This window comes from Scyliorhinus canicula, chromosome 15 (genome assembly GCF_902713615.1).
Source record: "Scyliorhinus canicula chromosome 15, sScyCan1.1, whole genome shotgun sequence".
Lineage (NCBI taxonomy): Eukaryota > Metazoa > Chordata > Chondrichthyes > Carcharhiniformes > Scyliorhinidae > Scyliorhinus > Scyliorhinus canicula.
The window spans coordinates 123,698,100-123,724,420 of NC_052160.1; the positions used below are offsets into that span (position 1 = coordinate 123,698,100).

At 50.0% G+C, this 26,321-nt stretch overlaps 1 protein-coding gene across 3 annotated transcripts in view; it reads right to left on the reverse strand.

Annotated features, from left to right (window-relative positions):
• LOC119979068 (complement receptor type 1-like) overlaps nt 1-26,321 on the reverse strand; it is a 333,444-nt gene that overhangs the window by 79,365 nt on the left and 227,758 nt on the right. For all 3 annotated transcript variants that reach the window (XR_005463633.1, XM_038821049.1, XM_038821050.1), the window contains exons 10-11: nt 12,601-12,674; nt 4,527-4,712 (exon numbers count right to left, since the gene is read on the reverse strand). Coding sequence is in view for 2 of the 3 variants with exons in the window: in XM_038821049.1 (XP_038676977.1) it covers nt 4,527-4,712; nt 12,601-12,674 (260 nt within the window). In the remaining variant the exon portion in view is untranslated. The remainder of the gene's footprint in view (nt 1-4,526; nt 4,713-12,600; nt 12,675-26,321) is intronic.

Consider the following 26,321-nt stretch of genomic DNA (forward strand, 5'->3'; position numbering starts at 1 on the left):
TGTTCTTCTGATCTTCTGACATGCTCTGTGTCAGTATGACTTTCTAGAATGTTGCACTGCCCAGATCAGCGGGAGGGGGAAAGAATTTTATACTGTTGATTGTTTAATATTCCATGTCTGGAAGCCATGTGTTCATGTGCTGCCGTTCCTTTTGCTTCAGTAGCCTGGAGCATCAGATGGGAGAAGGAAAGATGACTGACTACCATTGTTGGCAATGGGGAAGAGGTGCTCTCTCACTCTTCTGACGTGCTCTGCATCGGTGTGACTTTCTGGTGCATTGCTGCATTACCCCAGAGCGACTTTACACTGATGCGAGTCTACTGCTAGGAGCTGCGGGAGGGGGAGAGAGCAGTGGGTCTATTCGAATGCTGGTGAATTCTTATACTGTTTCATGTTTAAGTGTGATTAGCTTTCTCTGTATGAATGTATTGCTATGGTTTTATGTTGTTTGCACTGATCTTCTGCAGCGAAAAGGTGCGTATGTGCATACAAACAGTACCTTTTGCTTGATGTATGGATGTTAAATAGTTTTTTTTAATCCTTTTGTGTAATGGTTTTGTTGACTGTTCAATAAACAAAATATTCTCAACTGGTACTGCAGGTTGTGTTGGCTGATTGGTAGCTTCCAACATGTGAAGGCCAGATGTTTATTTGTTGCTGCCTCTTCTGATTTTGTGGCCTGGAGTAAGGAAAAGGAGAATGTAAGATGACCTGCTGTCAGCGCTGGAGAAGGGGAAGGAGGACTATCTCTTTCCTGGCGTGCCCTGCATCGTGACTTTCTGGTGTGATTTTCCACTGTTGAGAGTCTCCTGCTGAGAGCTGCAGTAAGTGGATGAGAAGTGGACTGACCCGAATGCAGCTGCAGCTGCCTGGAGATGTCTGTTTGTTTACTGTGATGTCCTTTGCTTCTGTGGCCTGGAGCAAGGAAAGGGAGGATGTATGAAGAACTGCTACCAGCGCTGGAGAAGGGGAGGGCATGCTCTTTCTCTTTTACGGTGTGCTCTGGATCGGTATGACTTTCTGGTGTGACTTTCCACTGAGAGCTACTACTCGGAGCTGCAGGTGGTGGAGAGAAAGGAAGATTGATCCAAATGCAGCTGCAGCTGCTTGGAGGCTGTGGATTTGTTTGCTGCTGCCCTTTGCTTTTGTGGCCTCGAGTAAGGAAAGGGTGGATATAAGATGACCTGTTGCCTATGCTGGAGAAGGGGAAGGGAAGATCTTTCTCTTTTCTGGTGTGCTCTGCGTGGTGTGATTTTTCCTTTGCTGAGGAGTCTACTACTAGAATCTGCAGGCAGGAGAAAGAGAGGTGGATTGATCCAAATGAGAAACTTGACAAAGATATTGACAAAATGCTTTTGCAGATTGTTGGTGACTTTATTGTACTGTTGACTGTTTCATGTTTAATGCCTGGAGTTGGTGGGTTTGTTTGCTACCACCTCTTCTGCTCCTGTAGCCTTGAACAAGGAAAGGGACGATGTCTGATGACCTGCTGCCAGCGCTTGAGAAGGGGTGCTTTTTCTCTTTTCTAGCATGCTTTGCATCAATGTGATTTTCCACTATCGAAAGTCTACTGCGGGAGGGACTGGGGGGCGCAACCCTGAACTTTTATGCCACTGGATCAGTTCAGGGCTCGAATGGGAACTTGTGTGGCATTTCACAACCTACAGCCGACAAGTGCATCTGTGAGGTCACGGATGCCCTTTATTCTTGGGCAACTGACTATATCAACTCTGAGCCAGATCAAGCCCATCAATATGCCCAGGCAGGGAAGCACAGTGGCGCAGTGGTTAAGCACTGCTGCCTCATGGTGCCAAAGTCCTGGTTTCGATCCCAGCTCTGGGTCACCCTCCGTGTGGAGTTTGCACATTCTCCTCGTGTTTGCGTGGGTTTCGCCCCCACAACCCAAAGATGTGCAGGGTAGGTGGATTGGCCATGCTAAATTGCCCCTTAATTGGAAAAAATTATTTGGATACTCTAAATTTATTAAAAGAAACATAGGGCGGCACGTGGCGCAGTAGTTAGCACTGGGGCTACGGCACTGAGGACCTGGGTTCGAATCCGGGCCCTGGGTCACTGTCCGTGTGGAGTTCGCACATTTTCCCCGTGTCTGCGTGGGTTTCACCCCCGTAACCCAAAGATGTGCAAGTTAGGTGGATTGGCCATGCTAAATTGCCCCTTAATTGGAAAAAGGAATAATTGGGTACTCTAAATTTATATTAAAAAAAGATGCCCGGGCAGCAGGATTATCTACCATCGCCAGAATGCCAAGGTCCAGGGGGTATAGATTGCATGCATGTCAACTTGCGCGCACTGGGGCAACAAGGAGTGCCCTTCATTAACAGGAAGGGTTTCCACTCCCTCACAGAATCACAGAAAATACAGTGCAGAAGAGGACCTTCAGCCTATTGAGTCTGCACCAACACACAAAAACCACCTGACTGACCTAATCCCATTTACCAGCACTTGGTCCATAGCCTTGAACATTATGACATGCCAAGTGCTCATCCAGGTACTTTTTAAAGATGTGAGGCAACCTTCCATTACTACCCTCCCAGGCAGTGCATTCCATACCATCACCACACTCTGGATAAAAAGGTTTTCCTCAAACCCCCCTCACTTTGAATTTGTGTCACCACGTGGCTGACCGTTCAACTAAGAAGAACAGCTGCTCCCTATCCACCCTGTCCATGCCCCTCATAATCTTGTGTGCCCCGATCAGGTTGCCCCTCAGCCTTCTCTGTTCCAATGAAAACAGCCCAAGCCTATCCAATCACTGTTCATAACTTAAATGTTCCATCCCAGGTAACATCCTGGTAGATCTCCTCTGCAACCCCTCCAGTGCAATCACAACCTTCCTTTAATGTGGCAACCGGAATTGCGCACAGTACTCCAGTTGTGGCCTCACCAAAGTTCTATTCAACTCCAACAAGACTTCCTTGTTTTTGTAATCGATGTCTCGGTTGATAAGGGCAAGTGTCCCATATGCCATTTTCATCAGCCTATTAACCTGCCCTCCCGCCTTCATATATCTATGGACAAACACGTCCCCTAGCCACTGCCTCCCAAGCGGGACTGGCGGCCCTGCAGCTGGCCATCCGATCCCTTGGGAGAAAAAGGTGTCTGGTCCCGTCTCCATGGCATCCAGACGCCTGGCCAGGTCAGCATTCCCAAAACATGTAGCAGGTCTGTGTGGTGCCATGCTCATGTGCTGACTGGGAATGAGTTGGGGGGAACGTTTCAAAGCAGCTGTTCCATGTTAATGGGGAGCTGCTCGGCGTGTGTCTGGTAAATCAGCTAGCAGGACAGGCAGTACCAGCGTGAAGCTCGTGAGGCTTCGATATCGGCACTAAGTGCCATTGACTACGTGCCACAATCTCGCCGGCCTGGCTGTCGGGAAACACTGAGAAAGTCGCGTTCAAAATAACACCTAGAACTTTTCCTATTAGATCGCGCCCTTTATCACCTTTACTTTAGTGATACTGGGCAAAATTCTCCGCCCCCCGCAGGGTCGGAGAATCGCCCGTGGCCGGCGAAAATCCCACCCCGCCGTGGCCGGAATTCTCCGCCACCCAGGAATTGGTGGGGGCGGAAATCACGCCCTGCCAATCGGCGTGCCCCCCGCAGCGATTCTCCGGCCCGCGATGGACCGAAGTCCCGCCGCTGTCGGGCCTCTCCCGCCGCCGTGGTTTCAACCACCTCTGGTGGCATAGGGAGTGGGCTCCCGGGGTCCTGGGGGGGCGCGGGGTGATCGGACCCCGGGCGGTGCCCCCATGGTGGCCAGGCTCGGGATCGGGGGCCCCCGATCGGCGGGCGGACCAGTGCCATGGGGGCACTCTTTTTCTTCTGCCGCCGCCATGGCCTCCAACATTGGCGGAGGTGGAAGAGAACCCCCCTACTGCGCATGCGCCGGTGGTGACGTCAGCGGCAGCTGACGCACCGGCGCATGCGCGAACCGGCGAAAGCCTTTCGGCCAGCCCCGATGCCGGCCGGCGGCCGTCAAAGGCCGTTGGTGCCGGTTTTGGCGCCAGTCGGCGTGGCGCCAACCACTCCGGCGCGGGCCTAGCCCCTCAATATGAAGGCTTGGCCCCTAAAGGTGCGGAGAATTCTGCACCTTTGGGGAGGCCCGACGCCAGAGTGGTTGGCGCCACTCCGCTACGCTGGGACCCCCCGCCCCGCCGGGTAGGGGAGAATCCTGCCCACTGTGTGAAAATGCTGGGACCCCATTCCTAATATTGCAATGGGCGTGCCTACACCACCAGACTGCAGCAGATCAAGATAGCAGCTCATGAACACCTTCTCATGTTGACCTAGCCAGCAATGTATACATTCCTGTGAAAGCCTGAATAAAAACAAATACTTCATGTTGATTGATATTATAAAAAACTTGTCAATGGTTAAATCGGTAGCCCCTTGATGGAATTGACCGTAATTCTTCAAATGCAAGTATTAATTAACTATTGTTTCAGCTTCCCACCTTCCGCTGTGAAAGAACAATTGAAATTAATTTGGATTATCTATCTAAGTACCTGTGCATGTTGGTGGGCCCTTGTTCCACAGTCCTTTCGCTGTGCAAACAACTGTTGCTGAACCAACCAATGAATATTCACCAATACATGAATACATTGCGACCATTTCATATTGCCACTCCTTTGTATGAGGTGGCACTGGGGTTCTTCCGTTACTGAGAAGTGGAAGATCAGGACAGGTGGCAACTGGGGATAAATGAAATTTAGTTAATGCTCTTACCATATTGTCAGATTAAAACTTTATCTTAATTTTCTAATATCAGTCAAAATCACCGCTGCTAACCAGTATATTGCAGGAATCCTAGGTAACCCCCTATCAACATCCTGGGGTTTTTATTTAGGATTTAGGAATCCAGTAACGAGGAACTCACCTCCTTCCAAAGTTTGTCCAACATCGAGAAGGCAGAAATATAATGGAATAATCTCACCTTGCCTGGATGTCTGCATCTCAAACAGCACTCAGGGAACTTGACACCAGCCAGGACAAAGCGGCATGCTTGATTGGCTTCCCCTCCATCAACATTAACTTCCTCCACCGCCGACATTCACTTCCTCCATCTACAACATGGCACCTTCCAAACCCATGACCTCGACCATCTAGAAGGCCAAGGTAAGCATACGCATAGGAACACACCATCTGGAAGCTCCCCTCCAAATCATTCACTATCATGAATAGGAATTATATCACCACTACTTCACTCTCGCTGAGCCAAAATCCTGAAACTCCCTTGCCAACAGTACTGTTCGTGTACCTTCACTACAGGGGCTATCACGGTTCAAGACACAGCTCACCACCACCTTATCAAAAACATGGATGGACAATAAATGCTGGCCTAGCCAGCAATGCCTACATCCTCTAACTGGATTGAAAATATAAAGCACGGTAGCTGTGGGAGTTGATACACCTATAGATACACTTACATGTATTTCTGCCTTAACCTGTCCCCTCCCTCTCAGAACCATGATTGAGTTCTCCTTCTCCTCCCTTTAGTCACACGAACCTCTACATTCAATGAATGTCAGCCATTACCAACATCTCCTATCCTGACTACCTGAAGGACCAAGGATAATGGAAGGTATTTTTTGTGAGGGCGACAAAGAATCCAGCACGAGTTTATAAAGTCAAACAGAAAGGAACTTTATTTACTATATGTACACAGTACCAGCAGTTTACTACTAGTTCCTTCTCTAGATGATACAAAACTGGCCAGCTCTATTTATACAGCTGCGCTGCTAATGATTTCACGCCCCCCCCCACCCACCCCGCCCCTTCCCACCCCGCCCCCTTCCCCACTCATTGGGGGAGCTCATATTCCTCAAGGCACATGGGGTAACCAATTGTCCCTAGCCAATAGGATCTGGGCAAGTTATAACACTGTTAATTTCCTGCGCTTACTTGGGAAAATGTTGGGAAATTGGGGGTGGCAGAGGAAGGGAATTTAACATATGCATTGCAAAATCTAGAATAATTCTTAACAAATAGGGCACTAACTTGGATTCCAGTGGAAATAACCTACACTATCATAGAACATAGAACAGTACAGCAAAGAACAGGCCCTTCGGCCCTCAATGTTGTGCCGAGCCATGATCACCCTACTCAAACCCACGTATCCACCCTATACCCATAACCCAACAACCCCCCCCCTTAACCTTACTTTTATTAGGACACTACGGGCAATTTAGCATGGCCAATCCACCTAACCCGCACATCTTTGGACTGTGGGAGGAAACCGGAGCACCCGGAGGAAACCCACGCACATAGGGGGAGGACGTGCAGACTCCACACAGACAGTGACCCAGCCGGGAATCGAACCTGGGACCCTGGAGCTGTGAAGCATTTATGCTAACCACCATGCTACCCTGCTGCCCAGGGTATCAAGTAACTATCAAGTAAATTCAGATGCTTTGGCTGACCAAAAATGTGAACTTGTGTGTTTTCTTGAGCACTTGTTTGTTCTCATTCCTCATATTCCTCCCTTTTAAATCCCATCCCCATCAAACATTACATTCTCTATTGGAAAATATGTTTTGTGGCCTAGACCACTCCTACCAGCTCGGAAATACAACCAAAAAATGTAATTGAAATCCAACTGTTCTTTCTCATCGGTGGAATTTTCCCTGAGTTGCACTAAATGTGTGAGCGGGCCTGAGAGACTACATTCTACCCACCAGTCACAATGGTGGGTTTTCACATCGTATCACCTGCTCATTAATTATGCACACATGTGCAGCCTGCCATGATGCTGGCGGGTGTCCTCTGATTTGGCCTCCCTTACTCCAATCAGCTCACTGTTTCCTCATTCCAGGCACAATTTTTAAAATGGGGACATGTACAGCCTTCTCAATCTCAGGACTTCTCCACCAAAGACATGCCGCTAACTGTCAAGAAGACAGCAACCCGCAAATTCAGTGACTCCTTACTAGGTCACCTGCTGGACAGTCAACACCCGCAAAGATGTCCTCTAACTCCGCCCTCGAGGTCCAGCAAGGTGATCAATCTAGCTTGGGAGGCAATGGCAGCAGTGGTCAGTATCAATCCGGCCATAAGGTCAATCACATTGTGCTGTGAGAGGATGAATGATCTCACCCTTCTGCTAGGGTCATTAAACCCATCAATCTCAACTCAAATATTCACAAGGCTATTATGCATTCACTGGCATCTCTCTGACTGCCACCTCAGGGAGCAGCACCACACATTAACTCACACACTACCATATTTCCATTAAGGCATACTCTGGAGATCATGTCCTCACTCAGTCCATGGCTTGCTCACCATCCATGCATGGGTAGGCATCATTATCAAGTGCTCTGGCATACGTCTGTCTCACACCCTCTCCACCTTTCTTTATTAAGGTCAAGCTGGCACACAATAAAACGGAGAGGTCCCAGACTGTGGGCAGAGTGCCTGACATCAAGTTCCTCAGAGTACAAGAATTGAGCCATCGGGGTAGCTAGAGAGGACATTGACTATGCCTCTGCCTATTGTGAGTTTGACCACGATATCCAAGTGAGGATCCTGCGCCAGTTCATCCCATTGACAGCCATAGATTGAGTGCTATCTTAGAGTCACCTGCTTGCACTAATTATCTCTCCTTTCTCTCATGAGCACCTCTTGAAAGTTCCCAATTGTGTCCACAGCCCTCATCCTCAGCATGGAAGACACCCTGGATGAGGGTGACAATACAAGACACGTCACAGAACTTCCCCAAACTATACACCAGTGAAGGTATACACACATGAGGGGACCTAGTTCTAGCTCATGGTCACAATCTGGTGAGCACAGACACAAACGGGTCTACAGCAGGAGGGGGTAGTGACACCTGAGGATTGCTTTTGCTGGGTTCAAGTCAGATTCTGCTGAGTCCAAGTCAGATGGTGACCCTCAGGACTCAGTCAGCAATCAGTCGCTGGAGCTGCAGCGACAGTCAAGGAAGGATGCAAGCTGAAAATCTCAAATTGCAAGGGATGTCTACTTTCAGTCTACGTTGATAGCATCAGTCTGCCAACGTACAGCGGTCAATATTGGCAGGTTAAGGACCACCGTGGGCACATGGTCCAGGACATTGGTCCATCGCTACATTACAGCATCCCTTGGTGGCATCCATCAATGGCTATGTGAGGGGCGGAATAATTCGATCTCACTCCCACTGTCCCGTATCCTTAAGGAGTCTGTCCCAAGCCCTTAGGCATTCATAAGGAGATGGACCAGCAGCTGTACACCCTGGGTCCATCCAGCCAAGTGACCCAAGACCCTTGATGATCCCTTCTTCCTGTGACTCGATCATCTACAGCTCCACAAGCCATAGGGCATGTACCTTCTCCACAGCAGGACATCTGAAGCAAGCCAGGGCCCTCCAGGTCACGCTCCTCCGGAGGATGGCCACCAAGTTCATCACAGACAATCGGGCGTAACAATAAGCTGGTTGCCTTTACTGGCAGTGTGTATGTTGCAGAAGCACCAAAACGTAGCAGTAGTATTAGGAAAATTAAAACGGTTCAGCAGCACATTGGTATTCAGACATGTATGTAATGTGCACCGTTACAGACAGGAAGGGGATAAATTTAAACTGCTCTGTTTTCACTGTTCAGTGCCCATCTGTAAACAGAAAGGCTTTTCTTTAATTCTTATGTCCCCCTGTATAAATGGTGATGTATTTTCCCCAAAACTTTAATTTGTAGAGTTTCAATCCTCTATGAATAACTTACACAGCAAACCTGAGATAAGATCAAATAAAAAGAGTGGTTTATTTTCATGCACACACATAAATGCAAGAGGAAATATCCATCCCTTTGTGCTCACACAAGAAATGGGAGATAAGGGAAAAGATATCAACAATAAAATACAAATTAGGCTTTTACATGTGTCCAGAATCAAAAATCAAATCGAATTTTCATTTAGAGGGAATGTATGCTTATTGTAGAGTGATCTGCATTACTAGAGCAGGACCTCCACGATGGGAGAAGGCATGTAGAATGTGTTAATCTTGGAGGGACAAGTTCCAAGGTTCCAGCGATTGGCAGTATTTATGAGGGCAGCCAGAGTTCTTTCTGCTGCCACTTGCTTGATGTGGCTTGCAGGTTGTGGCCCGGAGGTCTGACCTTGTTGGAGTTAAAATCAGTAACGACTTAAAAGGTCCCAGAACTGTATAATTAAAGGAAGTCAGCCGGCCCAGGTCTCGGTAATGTGATACTAGTTTTGGGTTGTCAAATGAGGCTCTCTTGTTGAAATCATTTTGAGATTTGGACCTGCAAAAACTGGGCGCGGTTCTCCGGCCTTGTTACACTCTCACTCAAGTGAAATAAGGCCGGTGAATAGGGGAAAGGCAGAAAACGAGAACCGCGCCAGGTGCCAAACAATTTGCGATGCAACCAGTCCAGTCCCGTCGACAAAATCGGGATCTTGCCGCAGCGTTGCGAGATACCAATTATCACCACTTATGTTCCATATAATTAACAAGAGCTACCCGTATCCAACGACCTCCTGTCATTTAGTGGCCTCCCAGCAACTGGTCACGCTGGCACTGATTAGTACTCCTTTTGAAAAATGTGAACCTGGCAGAATGGCTTCTGTAAAGAGCCAAGGAAATGAGTAGCCATCTTTGCTCACAGGAAAAGAGCCTGGGGGCGCTGAACCTGCCACCACAGTGCTTGGTGGGGAGGTGGGGAACCCCCAGCTGGGGGTGCGGGACACTCCGTAGGAGTGGGCCACCGTGGGAGCGTGAGGGGAGGTGCTGAAGGGGGCAATTGGAGGGAAACTGCATTTGGCACACCATGCCAACCCCTGGATCGTGTGTACCCATTCCGGGGGCAACTCCTGTCCCTGCCCACCTGCCCCATCGACCATCCATGACCCCACCGACAGCCGAGGCCTCTGGCCGTGCAGCTAAAGGCTATTGCTAATAGGGAATTGGCAATCATGGTTAAGTGAGCACTTCACACAACCCACGTGAATTCCCGTGGGGGCCAGGCTATGTAGCATGTAGGGGCCATTGACCAGCATCCCAATGACACCTTGATGCCTGGACACTGTGCCTGAACACTGCATGAGGCAACACACACACTCAACAGCCAACATCCAAACACCCAGAGGATGGGACACAACTCCGGGGGCATGTCCATGGCCAGAAGGTGGGTGAGTGCCACGGGGTAGGGTGACTGGGGATGAGCCAAGGATTTGGAGATCAGCACGCATTGTGGAAGAAAGTGACAGAGGCATCAAATTAGTTGTGCACAAAGGTGTTTATTATGTTTTACTGTTCCCCAACTTCCTTATGGTGCTTCCCCCTCCCCCACCCTGCCCCCTCGTTCCCACTATCTACCCCCCATCCAACTCTCCCTACCCTCGCCGGCGCCCTCAGTGATCCTCGCTGTACTTGGCCCTCCTAGCTCAACCACTAGGTCTAAGTGTGTCTCATCAGGATGCACAACTGAGGTGGAGGCAGATAGCTGCTTATCACGTCCCGTAGCCTTCGATGCTGCGGGTGTCCTTGAGCCTTCTCTGGGGGCTCTGAAGCCGGACATCCCCAGCTCACTTGTCAATGGCACATGCCCAGCATGCCTCCCTGTCTCAAGTGGTGCCTGTGAGTCGTGGCTTCATCAGAAGGGTGGAACTCGGGGTAGCTGGTGGCCACGGTCGCCACTCCATAGGACGATCCAGGTTGACACCCGGTGCCCCCCCTCCCCTGCTGCTCAGTGCCCATAGGGCCCAGGGATTTGCGTCGGCTGCCCCTGCATCATCTGGCTCTGCCAGCTCTGGTGGTTTCCTGTGGTCTGCACCATCGTGTTGACATCCTGACCATCGTGTTGACTGCATTGATCTGCAGTGATTGGGACAAGCTCCGCAGTGCCTCGGCCATGCCCATCTGAGAGCGGGTTATGTCCCGCAATACCTCATCAAGGTCAGCCTGGCACTGGGTCACATCCCGGACATTCTGTCAGACCCACAGCCATGGCCGTCACTGACTGTGCAACACCCTGGACACCTTCATTAATGGTGCCCATGTCGTGCACCAGGCTCTCCACTGCTGTCACCGCCTTTGCAGTGTTGCCACGCATTGCTGGTGACAGCTCCAGTGCCCATAGCCTCTGGGACTTCTCCAAGCGACTATGGATCTGCAGGAGTGACATTGACCTCTCCCTCTGAATGTCTCGGCCACACCCTAACATCTCCATCAGCGCCGGAATGCCCTCTTCCACAGGCTCAGCATCAGGCTGGGACCCAGCTGGGTCCTGGGATCCGGCAGACCTCCGACTGCTGTCCTGCCTGGGGGATCCTGCCGCCACCTGATTTAATTAGCAGCAATATGGTTCTCACCACATTGTGACCCAGAAGCCTGTCCACTAACATTTCCCACCAAGGTGTATATATCTGTGCTGATGAAGGGTATGGATGACATTGTGACACAACTATTACGGTGGCATCCTCGGAGCTCTCCTCTGAGGTGATCTCATGGGAAACTGGAAAGGGGGCCAAACGGGCTGGTCCGCTACTATCGACTAGGGGTTGCGAGAGAATGGACATGTGGCCAGTGGGAGGAATGGGTCAGTCTGTATGGCAATAACAACTCATGTTTTATAGGCTCCCTGGGTGGAGCCCGGTGATTCCTCACCTCTGTGGCATCTGCTAGCCTCCGGGTTGGCGACCACTCAGTCCTCAGCCACCCCAGTCACCTCCAGGGCATGCTCCTCAAAGGTTGTGAGGATCCTGATGTCCGGCACACCAATGCCAGTCTGAGTCCTCTCCGGTGATTGTGGGAGAGTTTTTCCTGAGGGCTCATAGAGGGCACCATTAACCATACGCATGGCTCACAGTGGTGGGTGGTGGAATGTGAAGGAAGGGTTGGGGGGTTTGAAGGGGGTGAGGGTTAGGGGTCACATGGACAATTGGAGGGTTGGCTGCTTGCGTGGGGACGGGAAAGCTTCGGAGGGAGCGGGGCATGGTATTTACTCACTCATGCTGCCACGTATAGGTTATTGACCTTTTTCCTGAACTGGAGACCAGTCCTCCTGATGACAGTCCCCGAGCACACAGCCGCTGCCACCTCATCCCAAGCAGCATTGGCTACCCTATGGCTGACCCTCCTGGACTTTCGGACGAACAGGACATCCCTCCTGGCATCCACAGCATCAAGCAGCCACCCCAGGTCTGTGTCCTTGAATCTTGGGCCAGTCTTCTCAGTGCCAGCTGGCTGGTGTTGGCTGAGCAAGTCCTGCTTGATTGGTGGAGCAGATGACTATGAACTGTTCTTACAACCTCATGAAAATGATTTTGCAATCTCAAAATATTTTCTACTCCTGCCCACCATGGTGCTCACTGCAAATGGAGCTGAAAATTCTGGCCTCTGTCTCTCCAACAGAGCTAAGCACCCGATCTATCCCATCTTATATACGTTTCATCTAATCAAGTGATGGAACATGCTTGATAGGCTGAATGTCCTATTCCCGTTCCTATGCACATACCATGTGCCCAACTTACCAAATATTAAAGATGGCCCAATAGTATAAAAATATAAGGTTGCTTAATCGTTTGGCACACAATAGTCACCCTTCTAGACAAAATGGAACTTTAACTTACTTTCACATGATGGAGCCACGCCATCCCAACCATTATTTGTACAAACCCGGTGAGCATCACCAACTATCAGATACCTAGAAAAGGGGAAAACAATTCATGTGACAGTGTAAATCGATTTTTAAAAAAGAACGTACTGTTACGTATTCTTTTTACAACCTTCAGAGGCACAAAATGATTTACAGTCAGCTAATAACTTTTGAAGAGTAGGAAATGCGGCAGCCAATCTCTGTATTGCAATCTCCCCAAAACAGATTTGAATTAATATCCAGATATGCTCTATCTATGTTCATTGAGGGATACGTGATGACCAGGATGCAAACAGACAAAATGAGTAGAAGTAGGCCATTTGATCCCTCGAGTTTGATCTGCCATTCAGTAAGTTCATGGTATCTATTTGTGTTTCGAATTCCATATACCCATCTACCCCCGATAACATTTGATTCCTTTGCCTAACAAGAATCTGTCTACCTCCAACCTCTGAGGCAGAGAGTTCCAAAGTTGTACAACCCTCTGAGAGAAAATAATTCTCATCGCTGTCCTCAATGGGAAACCCTTCATTCTAAAACAGTGCCCCCTGATTCTGGAACCAGCTACAAGAGAAAATATCCTTTCCATGTCCACGATGTCAATACCATTCAGAATATTATATACTTCAATAAAGTCATCCCTTACACTTTTAAACTCCAGAGGAAACAAGCCCAATCTGCATAATTTTTCCTCATAAACAACCCATTATTTCAGGCGCCAATCTAGTTAACCGCTTCCAATACACTTAAGATTCTGCCCAAGGTCCTACCTGCAAGTGTGGAGGACACACAGCCTCTTGAGTGAGATCAAAGATCTTGATTTCTCATTTTGGAAGATAGTCAATGGCCATTTAAAATTTTTAAATTAGACACAGAAGCCAGTGTAACAGTCCTGTCAGATAAAGAGCCATAACTAAAACGCCTCTGGCTTCGAACACCAGACAAACCAGTCCAGGGGTCCAGAGGAATCAGAACTTTTGTCATTGGCATGATTCTGGACCAACTAATGTATGGCGTAAAATAAGTATTCAATCTGATGTATACCAGGTGCGATTTGATGGAAAAGAAAGTCCCCTTTTGGGCGTGTTCAGCCGGGTGTTTCCCGGCGCTACACCACCAAGGATAACCTCCCTATTCAATGGGACTCTGCTTCTTTTCCGGGCCTCGATGAGCAACGCCCCGCTGGGGCTGCTCTTAGGCTCATTTCCTGCACTAACGAGTTCAACCAACCAGTGCAGGAAGAGATCAGAGTGCCATTTCTAAATCGCACCCCAATCTCAGAACTCCACACCATGGCCTCTGGACCCCCCAAGCGTCCCGATTTACCAATTAGGGGGTCCTTGAGCACCCACCTCCACTCCAACTCATAAGGGCAGGGGACCCCCAGCCCGGTACGGCAAGATGCTACCTGGACACCTTGGCACTGCCAGCACCACCCAGGGATCCTGAGATTGCCAGGGTGCCAGGCTGGAAATCTTATGGTGCCCAAGTGGCATCAGGGTACTACCCTGCCAAGGCCCAACCACCCAGGGGCCCCTGACCATTTGTAAGAAACTCCCAACCCTCTTCCCCTGCCAAGTAATAATAATAATAATTGCTTATTGTCACAAGTAGGCTTCAATGAAGTTACCGTGAAAAGCCCCTAGTCACCACATTCCGGTGCCTGTTCAGGGAGGCCGGTACGGACCTGATCCACTTTTGTGGATACCAATGCTAAACGGCACCCGCTTGGGTCTCCGAGGCAAAGCCGCTCAATCCAGCGCCTTGAGTAACTCTTCCACAGACATATTGAAGTGAGCCTAACTTCTCACTTGAATGTACAAATCTGGTTCCCACCTTTAATGGCGCTAGATCTCGTTAGATTTTGCGAGGCGCAACAAGCGTCGTAAATCTCGCTAGAGGCCTCTCCCAAGATTTACTGGCCTCGTCACATCCAGAGTTGGGCCCAACGAGGCCAATAGATCACAGCAATCATCTGCAACCAGCTTTTCTCTCTCGAGCATGAATGCCTGTGTAGCCCTGAATCTCCTCAAAGTAGCAGTAGATATCATAAAGCAGTGTCATTAACATACAAAACTACAGGTTCCTGAGTACTCAATCAAAAACAGAGCAGGTTTGCCCATTGTTAAAAATAAAATTAAAATAAATCATCTTTATTGTCACAAGTAGGCTTACAGTAAAACTGCAATGAAGTCACTGTGAAAAGCCCCTAGTCGCCATATTCCAGCACCTGTTCGGGTACACAGAGAGAGAATTCAGAATTCTCAGCTGGTACGGAAATTGAACCCACGCTGCTGGCCTTGTTCTGCATCACAAACCAGCTGTCTAGCCTACTGAGCTAAACCAGCCCCCTACTAAAGGTGCTGGAAAACCTTCAATGATCAGACCAGCCAACCACCCAGGAGGCAACCAGGATGTCACAACTTAAGAATTTAAACAAGACCAATCAACATTTAGCACTGACAACAGTCCAGTAGGCCAACACTACAACCACTGAACATACAGTGCAATCTCCAGCCAGAAATACCAAAGACACAAAAGGGCTGGAAACTGGTAGCCACCATCCATTGCCAACAGGAAACACAGAGCTGACTGTGTGACTAAAACTTTATTCTAGTAGCAGGAATTCTAATCCTCAAAATAGAAAGATGTCCTCCATCACACTTAAAGGCAGTACATTCCAAACCTGAACCACTTGCAATGTGAAAACGGTTTTCTCACATCACATTTCCTTTGTTTGCAAATCACTTTAAACTCATGCCCTCATTATTGATACGTTTATGAGAATTAGCACTGTTTATTCCTATCTACTCTGTTCAGCTTCATCATGATTTTGAACATTATATCAAATCTCTTCTTCGCCTTAGTACGATCTCTTATTTTCTAATAAGAGTCAAAGTCCGGTGGTAGGTTTACATTGAGTTTATTGCAAAACGTACTTGGTACAAATTCAGATATAAAAAAGAAACAAAAGGAACACAGAGAACCAGAAAAAGAACCACGCGCACTGAAGGTCAAGCTATCATAAAAATTGCACATTTTTGGTCACACCCCACTTCGTCCCCCAGTGGCTTAGTAATCCTGAGTTGTGGCTCCTGATTGACACGCCATCTCTGCATTTTATAGCAGTAATTTATGCCTGCAACTTATGGACTACTGTCGAACTTCTAATTGGTTTATTCGCCTCTACATTCAGGCATTTACACTTACCTAATTTACTGCCGGCTGCGCTTACATTGTTACATTCGTGTTTGGCTTTTAAAAAGCTAATGTGTCACTCTGAAGATTCAATATTTTCCCACAGCCTTATTTTCTCCAAGGATAACAGTCTCAAACTCTCATAATTGAAGTTTCTCATCCCTGGAACTATTTTTGTCAACCTCTTCTGAACACTCTTGTGTTCACATCTTTCCTATAGTACAGCTCGCGAAACTGCACGATATTCCAGATGAAGTCTAACTAATGTTTTGTATAAGTTAAACATAACCGACTTGTATTTGTACCCTCTGCCCTGATGAATAAAGTCCAGGATACTAAATGCTTTAACTGCTCTCTCTACCTATTCTACCACCATCAATGTTCTGTGCACATATACACTCGGGTCCCTTTGCTCCTGAGCGCTGTTGATAATTATACCCTTTATTTTATATTTTCTTCCTACCAAAACGCATCTCCACATTTAGCTTCATCTGGCAGCTTTCTGCTAACTTGTCTATGCCCTTTGTGAATTTTTTGCAATCAGGTATTTGGAGCGCGGTGGGAATTCGGTGCAGGGGGGAAAGTGCGGTTTTGTGCTTTTTTAATTTGCTTTCTAACTTTTTAAATCTTCAAAGAGTGGTCTTGCACTGCTGCAGCAGTAGAGGCTACAAGGGAGAGAGAAATTTGGTAACTAGTGGATAAGGTCGGGTAAATATTTACTACTTTTTTAGCTTCTTGTGTGTAAGGTCTTTTAGTGGTTTTTAGTTTGTCAGGGTATATTCTCAAGTAATGAGGACCAGGAGAGAAGAGTCCTGCAGTATTGTGTTCTCTGTTTTTGTTCTTCAGGATTGTGAAGGTTGTAATGTTGACAAAGAACAGCACGCAGTGATTAACAAAGCTAATTTATTACACTATTACATTACACTTAATTAGATTCAACATATTACTAAGGAATTAGATAAGTAAAGAATGCACTACACTTCTACAACACTAAATTATGCTATCAGTTGGACTATTTCACATCTACTCTGTCTGGTTTCCTTCCACTCTCTGCCACTCTCTCCTGTGTCTCTCTCAGAAGTCAAGGAGGCATGTGATACTTGGATGGTTACTCTATAGCACCACCTAGTGACTAGAGTAGTAACATTACATTAGCCCTTTATGTTGTTTACAATATCCACATATTGTGACATACAGTAATTGATATTATCTGATATAAAGCATGTTCCAGAGGTTTAATTTAATTTAAACGGGGTAAGTCATGGAAGACGAGTTCAAAGCTGTGGATTGGATTCTCCAATTTGGAGACTATGCCCCCATGCCGACGTGAAAACGGTGGTGTTTTACGCCAGGAAAACTGGTGCAAAATGGCCACCCCGATTCCCCATTATGCTGCAGGCTAACAGGGAGGCAGCGTAGAGCACCCGGCTCTACCTGCTGATATGGCCAGTAGAATTGCCAGGTCCGTGGCTGCGCATGCGCACAGCAGCGGCCTGCAGCGACCGCACCGTGCTTCACGGCGGATGCCGCTTGCGGACCCGACCTGCAAAATAGTCCCCCCCTTTCGGCGGCTCAAGCGCGCCGGACCAGCCCTCACAGTACCCCAGCCCCAAATATGTCCATCCTTCCCCGAGGATCGGCCCTCCCCCAACTGTGGTGGTGCTGGACAGAGTCCGCAGCTGCCATGCTGCGTTCCCGCCGGGTGAGACCATAAGACACGCACGCTGTTGGGAACTCAGCCGATCGGGGATGGAGATTCGCGGGGCGGGCCTCAGCCAACGTACGAAGGCCGTGGAAATGCCGTGCGAGAGTCGGCCACTTTTTAGGGGATGGAACATCGGAAAAACAGCGCCTCCCCCGATTTAGCCATTATTTGGGTATTCTCCGCCCCGTCGCCGAACGCGATTTTGGTGTCAGGGATCGGAGAATCAAACCCGTGGTGTGCTCCTTGTACTCCACACGGGAAGCCGAAAACATTTCCAATGCTTGGGGCCAGCATGTGTGTAGAATGTGCTCCAGCTGCAGCCCCAGGTTTCAGAGCTGGAGCAGTGACATAGAAAATAGAAACAGGAGGAGGCCATTCAGCCCTTTGAGCCTGTTCTGCCATTCATTATGGTCATGGCTGATGATTAAGTACAAAACCCTGATCCCACCTCCCCCCCCCCCCCCCCCCCCCCCCCTCACCCCGGATCCCTTGATCCCTTTTGTCCCAAGAACTATAGATAAGTAGGCACTGTCTACTTATCTCTGTAAGTTGGAGAATATCATGGATAGTATGTATAGAGAGGTAGTCAGACCGCAGGCTCAGACTCCACAGGCAGGAAGAGAATGGGTGACAACCAGGCAGAGCAAGGGGACTAGACAGGCAGTGCAGGAATCTCCTGTTGCCTTTCCCCTGCAGAACAGATGTACTACATTGGACACTATTGAGGGAAATGGCCTCTCAGGGAAAGCGGCAACAGCCAAATTTGTTGCAGCACGATTGGCTCTGCTACACATGGTGGAGTAAAAAGTGGGGGAAGGCAATAGTTACAGAGCATTCAATTGTAAGTGAAATAGATAAGCATTCCTGTCGCCACAAACAAGACTCCGGGATGGTATATTGCCTCGTAGTGCTACGGCAAGGATGTCTTGGAGCAGTTACATTACGTTCCGGAGGGAGAGGTGAACAAAAGTGGTTATGGTACACATTTGTACAAATGACTTAGGTTAAAAAAAGGGAATTGATCCTAAAACCAAACTATAGGGAATTCGGAAGTTGGAAAGTAGGACTTAAAAAGTAGTGATCTCAGGACTACTGCCAGTGCCATGTGCTATACAGAGTATAAACAGCAGGATATATCAGATGACTACATGGCTGAAGAGATGGTGTGAAGGGGGAGGGGGGTTCAGACTACTGGGACTTTGGGACCAGTTCTGGGGCAGGTGGGATTAGTAAAAATTGGACAGGTTACACCTGAGCAGGATCGGGCTGATGTCCTGTGTGGTATTATTGTACATGAAGGTAATGCAATGGTAATTGCTAGAAATCTACTTTTCTTATAGGTAATAAAAGTTTAAAGGAAGAAATGATTTAGTGACATTATACTATTAAAAATCATATATTAGACATGACAGCACAAAAGGCTGAGAGCGTGGGAAAAGATCAGGGGCGGAATTCGCCCGGGGCTGGCGTCAATCCCGCCCCCGCCATGTCCCGAATTCTCCGCCCCCCGAGATTCGGCAGGGGCGGGAATCACGCTGCGCCGGTCGGTGGGCCCCCCGCTGACAGGCCTTTCCCACTGGCGGGAATCAAGACACCTACCTGACCGGTGGGATTGGCGGCACAGGCGGGGCAATCTGACCCCAGGGAGTGCCCCCACGGTGGCCTGGCCCGCGATCGGGGCCCACCGATCGGCGGGTGGGCCTGTGCCGTGGGGGCACTCTTTTTCTTCCTTCACCATGGCGGGGGCGGAAGAGACCCCCTCCCCTGCGCATGTGCCGGTATGACGTCAGCAACCGCTGATGCACGGGCGCATGCGCAGACTTCCGCCAGCCGGCGAAGGCTTTTCGGCCCCGGCTGGCGGTACGCCAAAGGTTGTTCACGCCGGCCGGCGGAGCGGGAGCCACTCCGTGTGGGCCTAGCCCCTCAATGTGAGGGCTTGGCCCCTAAAGGTGTGGAGAATTTCGCACCTTAGGGAGGCCCGATGCCAGAGTGGTTCACGCCACTCCGTCCCGCCGGGGCCCCCGAGCCCCGCCGGTAGGGGAGAATCCCGGCTCAGATAAGGAAGTCAGTTTGAAAACTGACCGTACACTACAAGGCCACATTGCAGAATAAACTAATTGTTATTACTGGGCAAACATCCCAGTTCTAGAAAACATGGTGGGAAACAGGTGGTTTGATCACACCATATTATGGAAACATATAGAAATTCTCCCATGCCACATTATCTCTCAAAACTTGATAGACAGACATTTCGGTCGAATTAGATGAATTATAATTATTTTAACCCAATCACAGTCAGAAAGGGGACAGAACCTAAACGATTATTATTTCTTTATGAGACCGGGAGAGAACCTTCTCTCTCTGAATTCATCTTTAACCTAACCTTTGAAACCTATTCTTACTTTGCTTTGCAAACAGCTATTTCCTTTTGTTTCATTTTTGTATTGTGTATTTTGATCAGAAGAAATTACCATGAACTGAATTGTATTTGAATTCAACTCAACCACCTGTATTTGCGTTGGACAAACAAACTTTCTAGATTCTGTATTCGCATAAAATTTGACTTGATCAGTAGACTTTAAAACTGACACCAATAAAGTTATAATTTACTTCACCCAAGAAGCTCAGTCTCGAGTTCTGTCGATTAATATATAGTGCGGCGACACATAAATATATTAACAAATTACAGATCCATCAGTAATGAAGTGGATACAGACAGCCACTAGAGGGAGCTAGTCCTATAAGTATATAAGGGATGATGCTTAGCCTTGTGGGAGAGACGGTTGGAGAAGGTGGTAATAGCAGGAGGAGGAATTAGCTAGAGAGACTGAAGATAGAGAGATAAACAATAGTTTAATCTGGTAGTGAGTTAGCTGTAGAGAAGAATGGTTGATATGTTATTGATCAACTGTCTGTTGCTTAGGGATAAGTGTCGAACCCAGTCCAGTTAAGTAGTGTTAATAAAGTTAGTTTTGTTTGTCAACAAGACTTGTTATTCTTTGGCTCAACACTACAGATCAAACCCTGAGGGTAAAGTAAAACAGAGAACAACACATCATGGAAGAATATTGCAAGAGTTGACGGGGAGGATTAAAGCCAAAATGGGAAGGGGGTGTGAACCTATGCGGGAAATCAGAGGAGGGGAATCAAGGACAAGAACTAAATATGGCAAGGGGAATAAGAAAAGTGATAAGCATGGAAATCTAGGACCAGAATGAAATAGGACTGTAGTGAAAAATGGAAACGGAGCAAGTAATGTGAAAAAGACAAACCTTAAGGCTTTGTGGCTTAATGCGCAGAGCATTCGTAGTACAGTGGATGAATTTATATAAACCGGACTGATATTGTCTGAATTATGGAGACATGGCTACAGGATGACAAAGGGTGGGAACTAAACATCCAGAGATATTCAGTATTTAGGAAGGAAACACAAAAAGGAAAATGCAGTGGAGTTACATTGCTGGTTCAAGAGGAAATGAAAGCAATAGTGAAAGATATTGGGTGAGATTTTCCTTGGCCGACACTGAAATCGCTAAACCTGATTGGGCGGAGAATCAGTTTCGACACTAAAATCGCGGCGGGACTCGTATTGATACCAAATCGCAACTCTCCGTCACCTCGACAGCGCCATCAATGCGTACCGGATCACACATTCAGTAAACATCATTTGCATATCATTAGTGGGCCCAACCCAGTATTCTCCGGGGCCTCCATGATTCTCGTCCTCTGATGGGCCAAGTTCCCGATGGCACGGTTTACATGTGCTTTTAAAAATTGTGAAACCGGTGTCATGGCTGATGAAGGAGAGAGGAGGTAGAAACAGAGAGGAGTGACTGTGGGCTGCCAGGCCAGACACTGGGTCAGGCTGACTGGGGTGGGTAGCGGAACACTGCCAGGGACAGGTGAGGGGGGTGATAGGGGGGGAAAGACCAAGCGGCCGACGTCAACCCCACAGACTGGGGCAGTGTCCAGGCACAGACAGCCATTACCACGGCCATCTTGCTGCGCACCCCACACACCACTCACCTTGGCCCTTGCTCTTGGAGTTATACCGGCCGTATTGGTGCCCATACCCCCTCACCCCTGCACCCATCCTCCGCCACCCGCCGACGGCCCAACCAGGGCAACACCCACAGTAGCCCCTACAGGAGCCACGGAGCATGCCCCTGGCAAGGGCAGTGCCAGCACGGTACCCCTGGCACCAGGGACGGATGCCACGGCCAGAGGCACCCACAGTGCCAGCTACCGACAGGGCAATGGGTGCGGGGATGGGGGAGGGGAGACATGCGGGGCAGAGTCCACAGTGTCAACCAGGGCCACCATGTACCCCATTGGACCGGGTTGGGCACAGGGGTATGCACCAAGCAAACATGTTGTTCTCTCAGCCCCTGCAGACAATTGATATTGGAATTCAACCAGTCGCCGCAACGTGGTGGATGGCATGCGGCTGTACGAGGTGGAGCCACTCGAGGAAGGGGAAGCTGCAGCAGCAGAGTGTGCCGCAGAGGGACAGGTGGCAGCAGCCCAGGATGAAGAGCTGGCTGCCCGTCAGGCCATGAATGTGGCGCATGAGGCTTCGTATGTACTGGCACGGCGTGTCATTTGAGGACCTGCCAGACTGGGCGTGCCGTCGAAGACTCCGGTTGAGAAGAAAGACAGTATGACATTTCTGCCAGATGATGGCACACCTGGCACTGTGGGGTATGGGGAGGACACTGCCCACGATTGCCATCAAGGTGACGGTTGCTTTCAACCTTTAAGTGCTGGGTCCTTCCAGGTGCCGAGAGGGGACTTGTCCGGGATCTCACAGACCTCAGTGCACAGGTACATCAGTGATGTCAGTCACAGAGGCCCAATATGCCCAGGCGACTCAATACAGCCACATAAATGTGGGCCGAGCCCACCAGGCAACGGATTCGCTGCCGTCACCTACATGCCCCAGGTCCAGGCAGTGATCGACAGGTTGCATGTCTCTCTTCGAGCACCTGCAGAGGACAGGCCGCTCTACGCCAACTGAAAGAAGGCAGAGAGTAGCAATGGAAAGGGGCTTTTTAGATTGGAGGGCTGTAACTAGTGGTGTTCCGCAGGGTTCAGTGCTAGGACCTTTGCTGTTCGTAGTACATATATAAATGATTGTGGTAGTAACCACTGCTGTATATATTAGGGTATGTATGGTAAGGCCTTGTACTACAGGTACAGGGGTAGTCCCTGCCTGCTGGCTCCGCCCAGTAGGCGGAGTATAAATATGCGTGCTCCCCGTATAGCAGCCATTTCACTAACTGCTCAGTGTAATAAAGCCTCAGTTGTATTCAACTCTCACCTTTGTGCACTTGATCGTGCCTCAATTTATTACACTAAAGTTTTCAGAGATGGACCTCCGCATCAAGCCAGATCGCCTGCAGCTGGATTCGCAAACAAGCAACGCCAAAAAGGACTTTGAACACTGGCTAGCTTGTTTCGAAGCTTACATCAGGTCTGCACCAGACCCAATTCCGGAAGCTCAGAAGATCCAGATCCTCTACACGCGGCTGAGCTCCAGCGATTTTCTGCTTATCCAGGACGCGCTGACCTACGATGAAGCGTTACTGAAAGAGAATTACGCTCAGCGGACTAACACGCTTTATGCCAGGCACATCCTTTCAACTCGTAGTCAATTCCCTGGTGAGTCAATAGAAGATTTCTGGCGTGCCCTAATTCCCCTGGTCAGAGACTGTGACTGTCAGGCCGTCACGGCCACGGAACACTCGAATTTACTCATGTGGGACGCTTTCGTTACGGGGATTGCATCAGATCACATCCGCCAGTGACTTTTAGAGGGGGCCACGCTCAACCTCGCGGCAACCAAAAAGCTGGCGCTATCAATGACGGTCGCCTCGTGCAATATCCAGGCCTACACGCCCAGCCGTGCGGCCCACCCCTCCTAAGCATCGTGGACCCCTCAGACGGCTGCCCCATCGGGGATCCCACTCAGCCAACCCTACGCCTGTGCCACGCGCCAACCAGCCAATCCCGGGGGCCCCAGATGTTACTTCTGTGGGCAGCCAAAACACCCCTGCCAACGCTGTCCGGCCCAGAGCGCCCTTTGCTAGGCCTGCGGCAAAAAGGGGCACTTCGCTCGGGTGTGCCAGGCTCGCTCAGTCGCTGCTATCATTCCGACCCCACCCCGCGTACAGACAGTGGGCGCCGACATCTTCCCCCCCGGGACCACGCATGGCCAGTGGGCGCTGCCATCTTCCCCTCCCCAGGCCACGTCCGGTCCATGGGCATCACCATCTTGTTCAACCCCCACCACGTGCGGCCTGTGGGCGCCACCAACTTGTCCTCCTCAGGATCGTCAGGCACCGCCATCTTGTCTCCCCCACAGCACGTGGGCGCCACCATCGTTTCAGGACCTGTGCCCCCCAGGCACGCTATTGACACCAGTGACGTCCAGCCGTGGCTCACCTCGGTCACGATTGACCAGTCTCGCCCACACAATCTAGCAACCGCCTCCACAAGCGTGAAGATCGATGGGCACGAGATGCCCTGTCTGCTGGACTCCGGGAGCACCGAGAGCTTCATACATCCCGATACGGTAAGGCGTTGCTCCCTCGCAGTATACCCCGCCAATCAGAGAATCTCCCTGGCCTCCGGGACCCAATCCACGGCGATCCGGGGGTACTGCATAGCCATGCTCACCATCCAGGGCGTAGAGTTCAGTGGCTTCCGCCTCTATGTCCTTCCCAACCTCTGCGCTGCCCTGCTACTCGGCCTGGACATCCAGTGTAACCTCCAGAGCCTAATATTTAAATTCGGCGGGCCCCTACCACCCCTTACTTGTTGCGGCCTCGCGACCCTAAAGGTCGACCCACCTTCCCTATTCGCAAACCTAACCCCGGATTGCAAACCCGTTGCCACCAGGAGCAGACGGTACAGCACCCAGGACAGGACCTTCATCAGGTCCAAGGTCCAGCGGCTGCTTCGGGAAGGCATCATCGAGGCCAGTAACAGCCCCTGGAGTGCCCAAGTGGTAGTGGTGAAAACGGGGGAGAAACACAGAATGGTCGTGGACTACAGCCAGACCATCAATCGGTACATGCAGCTCGACGCGTACCCCCTCCCTCGCATATCTGATATTGTTAATCAGATTGCAGTCCCGATCTTCTCAACTGTAGACCTAAAATCCGCCTACCACCAGCTCCCCATCTGTAAGGCGGACCGCCCATACATTGCCTTCGAGGCAGATGGCCATCTCTACCATTTTCTTAGGGTTCCCTTCGGCATCATTAACAGGGTCTCGGTCTTCCAAAGGGAGATGGAGCTAATGGTCGACCGGTACAGGCTGCGGGCCACTTTCCCGTACCTAGACATCTGTGGCCACGATCAGCAGGACCATGATGCCAACCTTGCCAATATTCTCCGCACCGCCACTCTCCTAAACCTCACTTATAACAAGAAGTGCGTATTCAGCACGAACCGCTTAGCCATCCTCGGCTATATGGTCCAGAACGGAGTTCTGGGGCCCGACCCTGACTGCATGTGCCCCCTCATGGAACTCCTCCTTCTCCATTGCCCCAAGGCCCTCAAACGCTGCCTGGGGTTCTTTTCTCACTACGCCTAGTGGGTTCCAAATTATGCGGACAAGGCCCGCTCACTCATCCAGGCCACCCTTTTCCCCCTGACGGCCGAGGCTCAACAGGCCTTTAACCATATTAGGGCCGACATCGCCAAGGCTGCGATGCATGCAGTCGATGAGACGTTACCCTTTCAAGTGGAGAGCGACACATCAGACGTTGCTCTAGCCGCCACCCTCAACCAGGCAGGCAGGCCCGTGGCATTCTTTTCACGAACCCTTCATGCCTCCGTAATTCGGCACTCCTCCGTCGAAAAAGAGGCCCAGGCCATCGTTCAAGCTGTGTGGCATTGGAGGCATTTCCTAGCTGGCAGGAGATTCACTCTCCTCACTGACCACCGGTCGGTAGCCTTCATGTTCAACAACACACAGCGGGGCATGATCAAAAATTATAAAATCTTGAGGTGGAGGATCGAGCTCTCCACCTACAACTACGAGATTTTGTATCGCCCTGGTAAGCTCAACGAGCCCCCGATGCCCTATCCCGAGGTACATGTGCCAGCGCATAGGTGGACCGGCTCCGGACTCTGCACGACAACCTTTGTCACCCGGGATTCACACGGTTGTACCATTTCATTAAGGTCCGCAATCTGCCCTACTCTGTCGAGGTAGTCAGGGCCATCATCAGAGACTGCCAGATCTGTGCGCAGTGCAAACTGCACTTCTACCAGCTGGACCATGCGCGCCTGGTGAAGGACTCCCGCCCCTTTGAACGCCTCAGCGTGGACTTCAAAGGGCCCCTCCCCTCCACTGACCGGAACACGTATTTCCTCAGTGTAGTTGATGGGTACTCCAGATTCCCCTTCGCCATCCCATGCCCTGACATGACGTTTGCCACCGTCATCAAAGCCCTCAACACCATCTTCGCTCAGTTCGGCTTCCCCGCCTACATCGACAGTGACAGGGGATCCTCATTCATGAGCGATGAGCTGCATCAGTTCCTGCTCCACAAGGGTATTGCCTTGAGCAGGACGACCAGCTATAACCCCCGGGGAAACGGACAGGTGGAGAGGGAGAACTGGACGGTCTGGAGGGCCGTCCAGCTGGCCCTACGGTCCAGAGGTCTCCCGGCATCCCGCTGGCAGGAGGACCTCCACGATGCACTGCTCTCATTCGGTCGCTCCACCATCTCCGGGGTGTCGCTCCCGACTTGGCTCGCAGCTCCAGGACCCGTACTCCT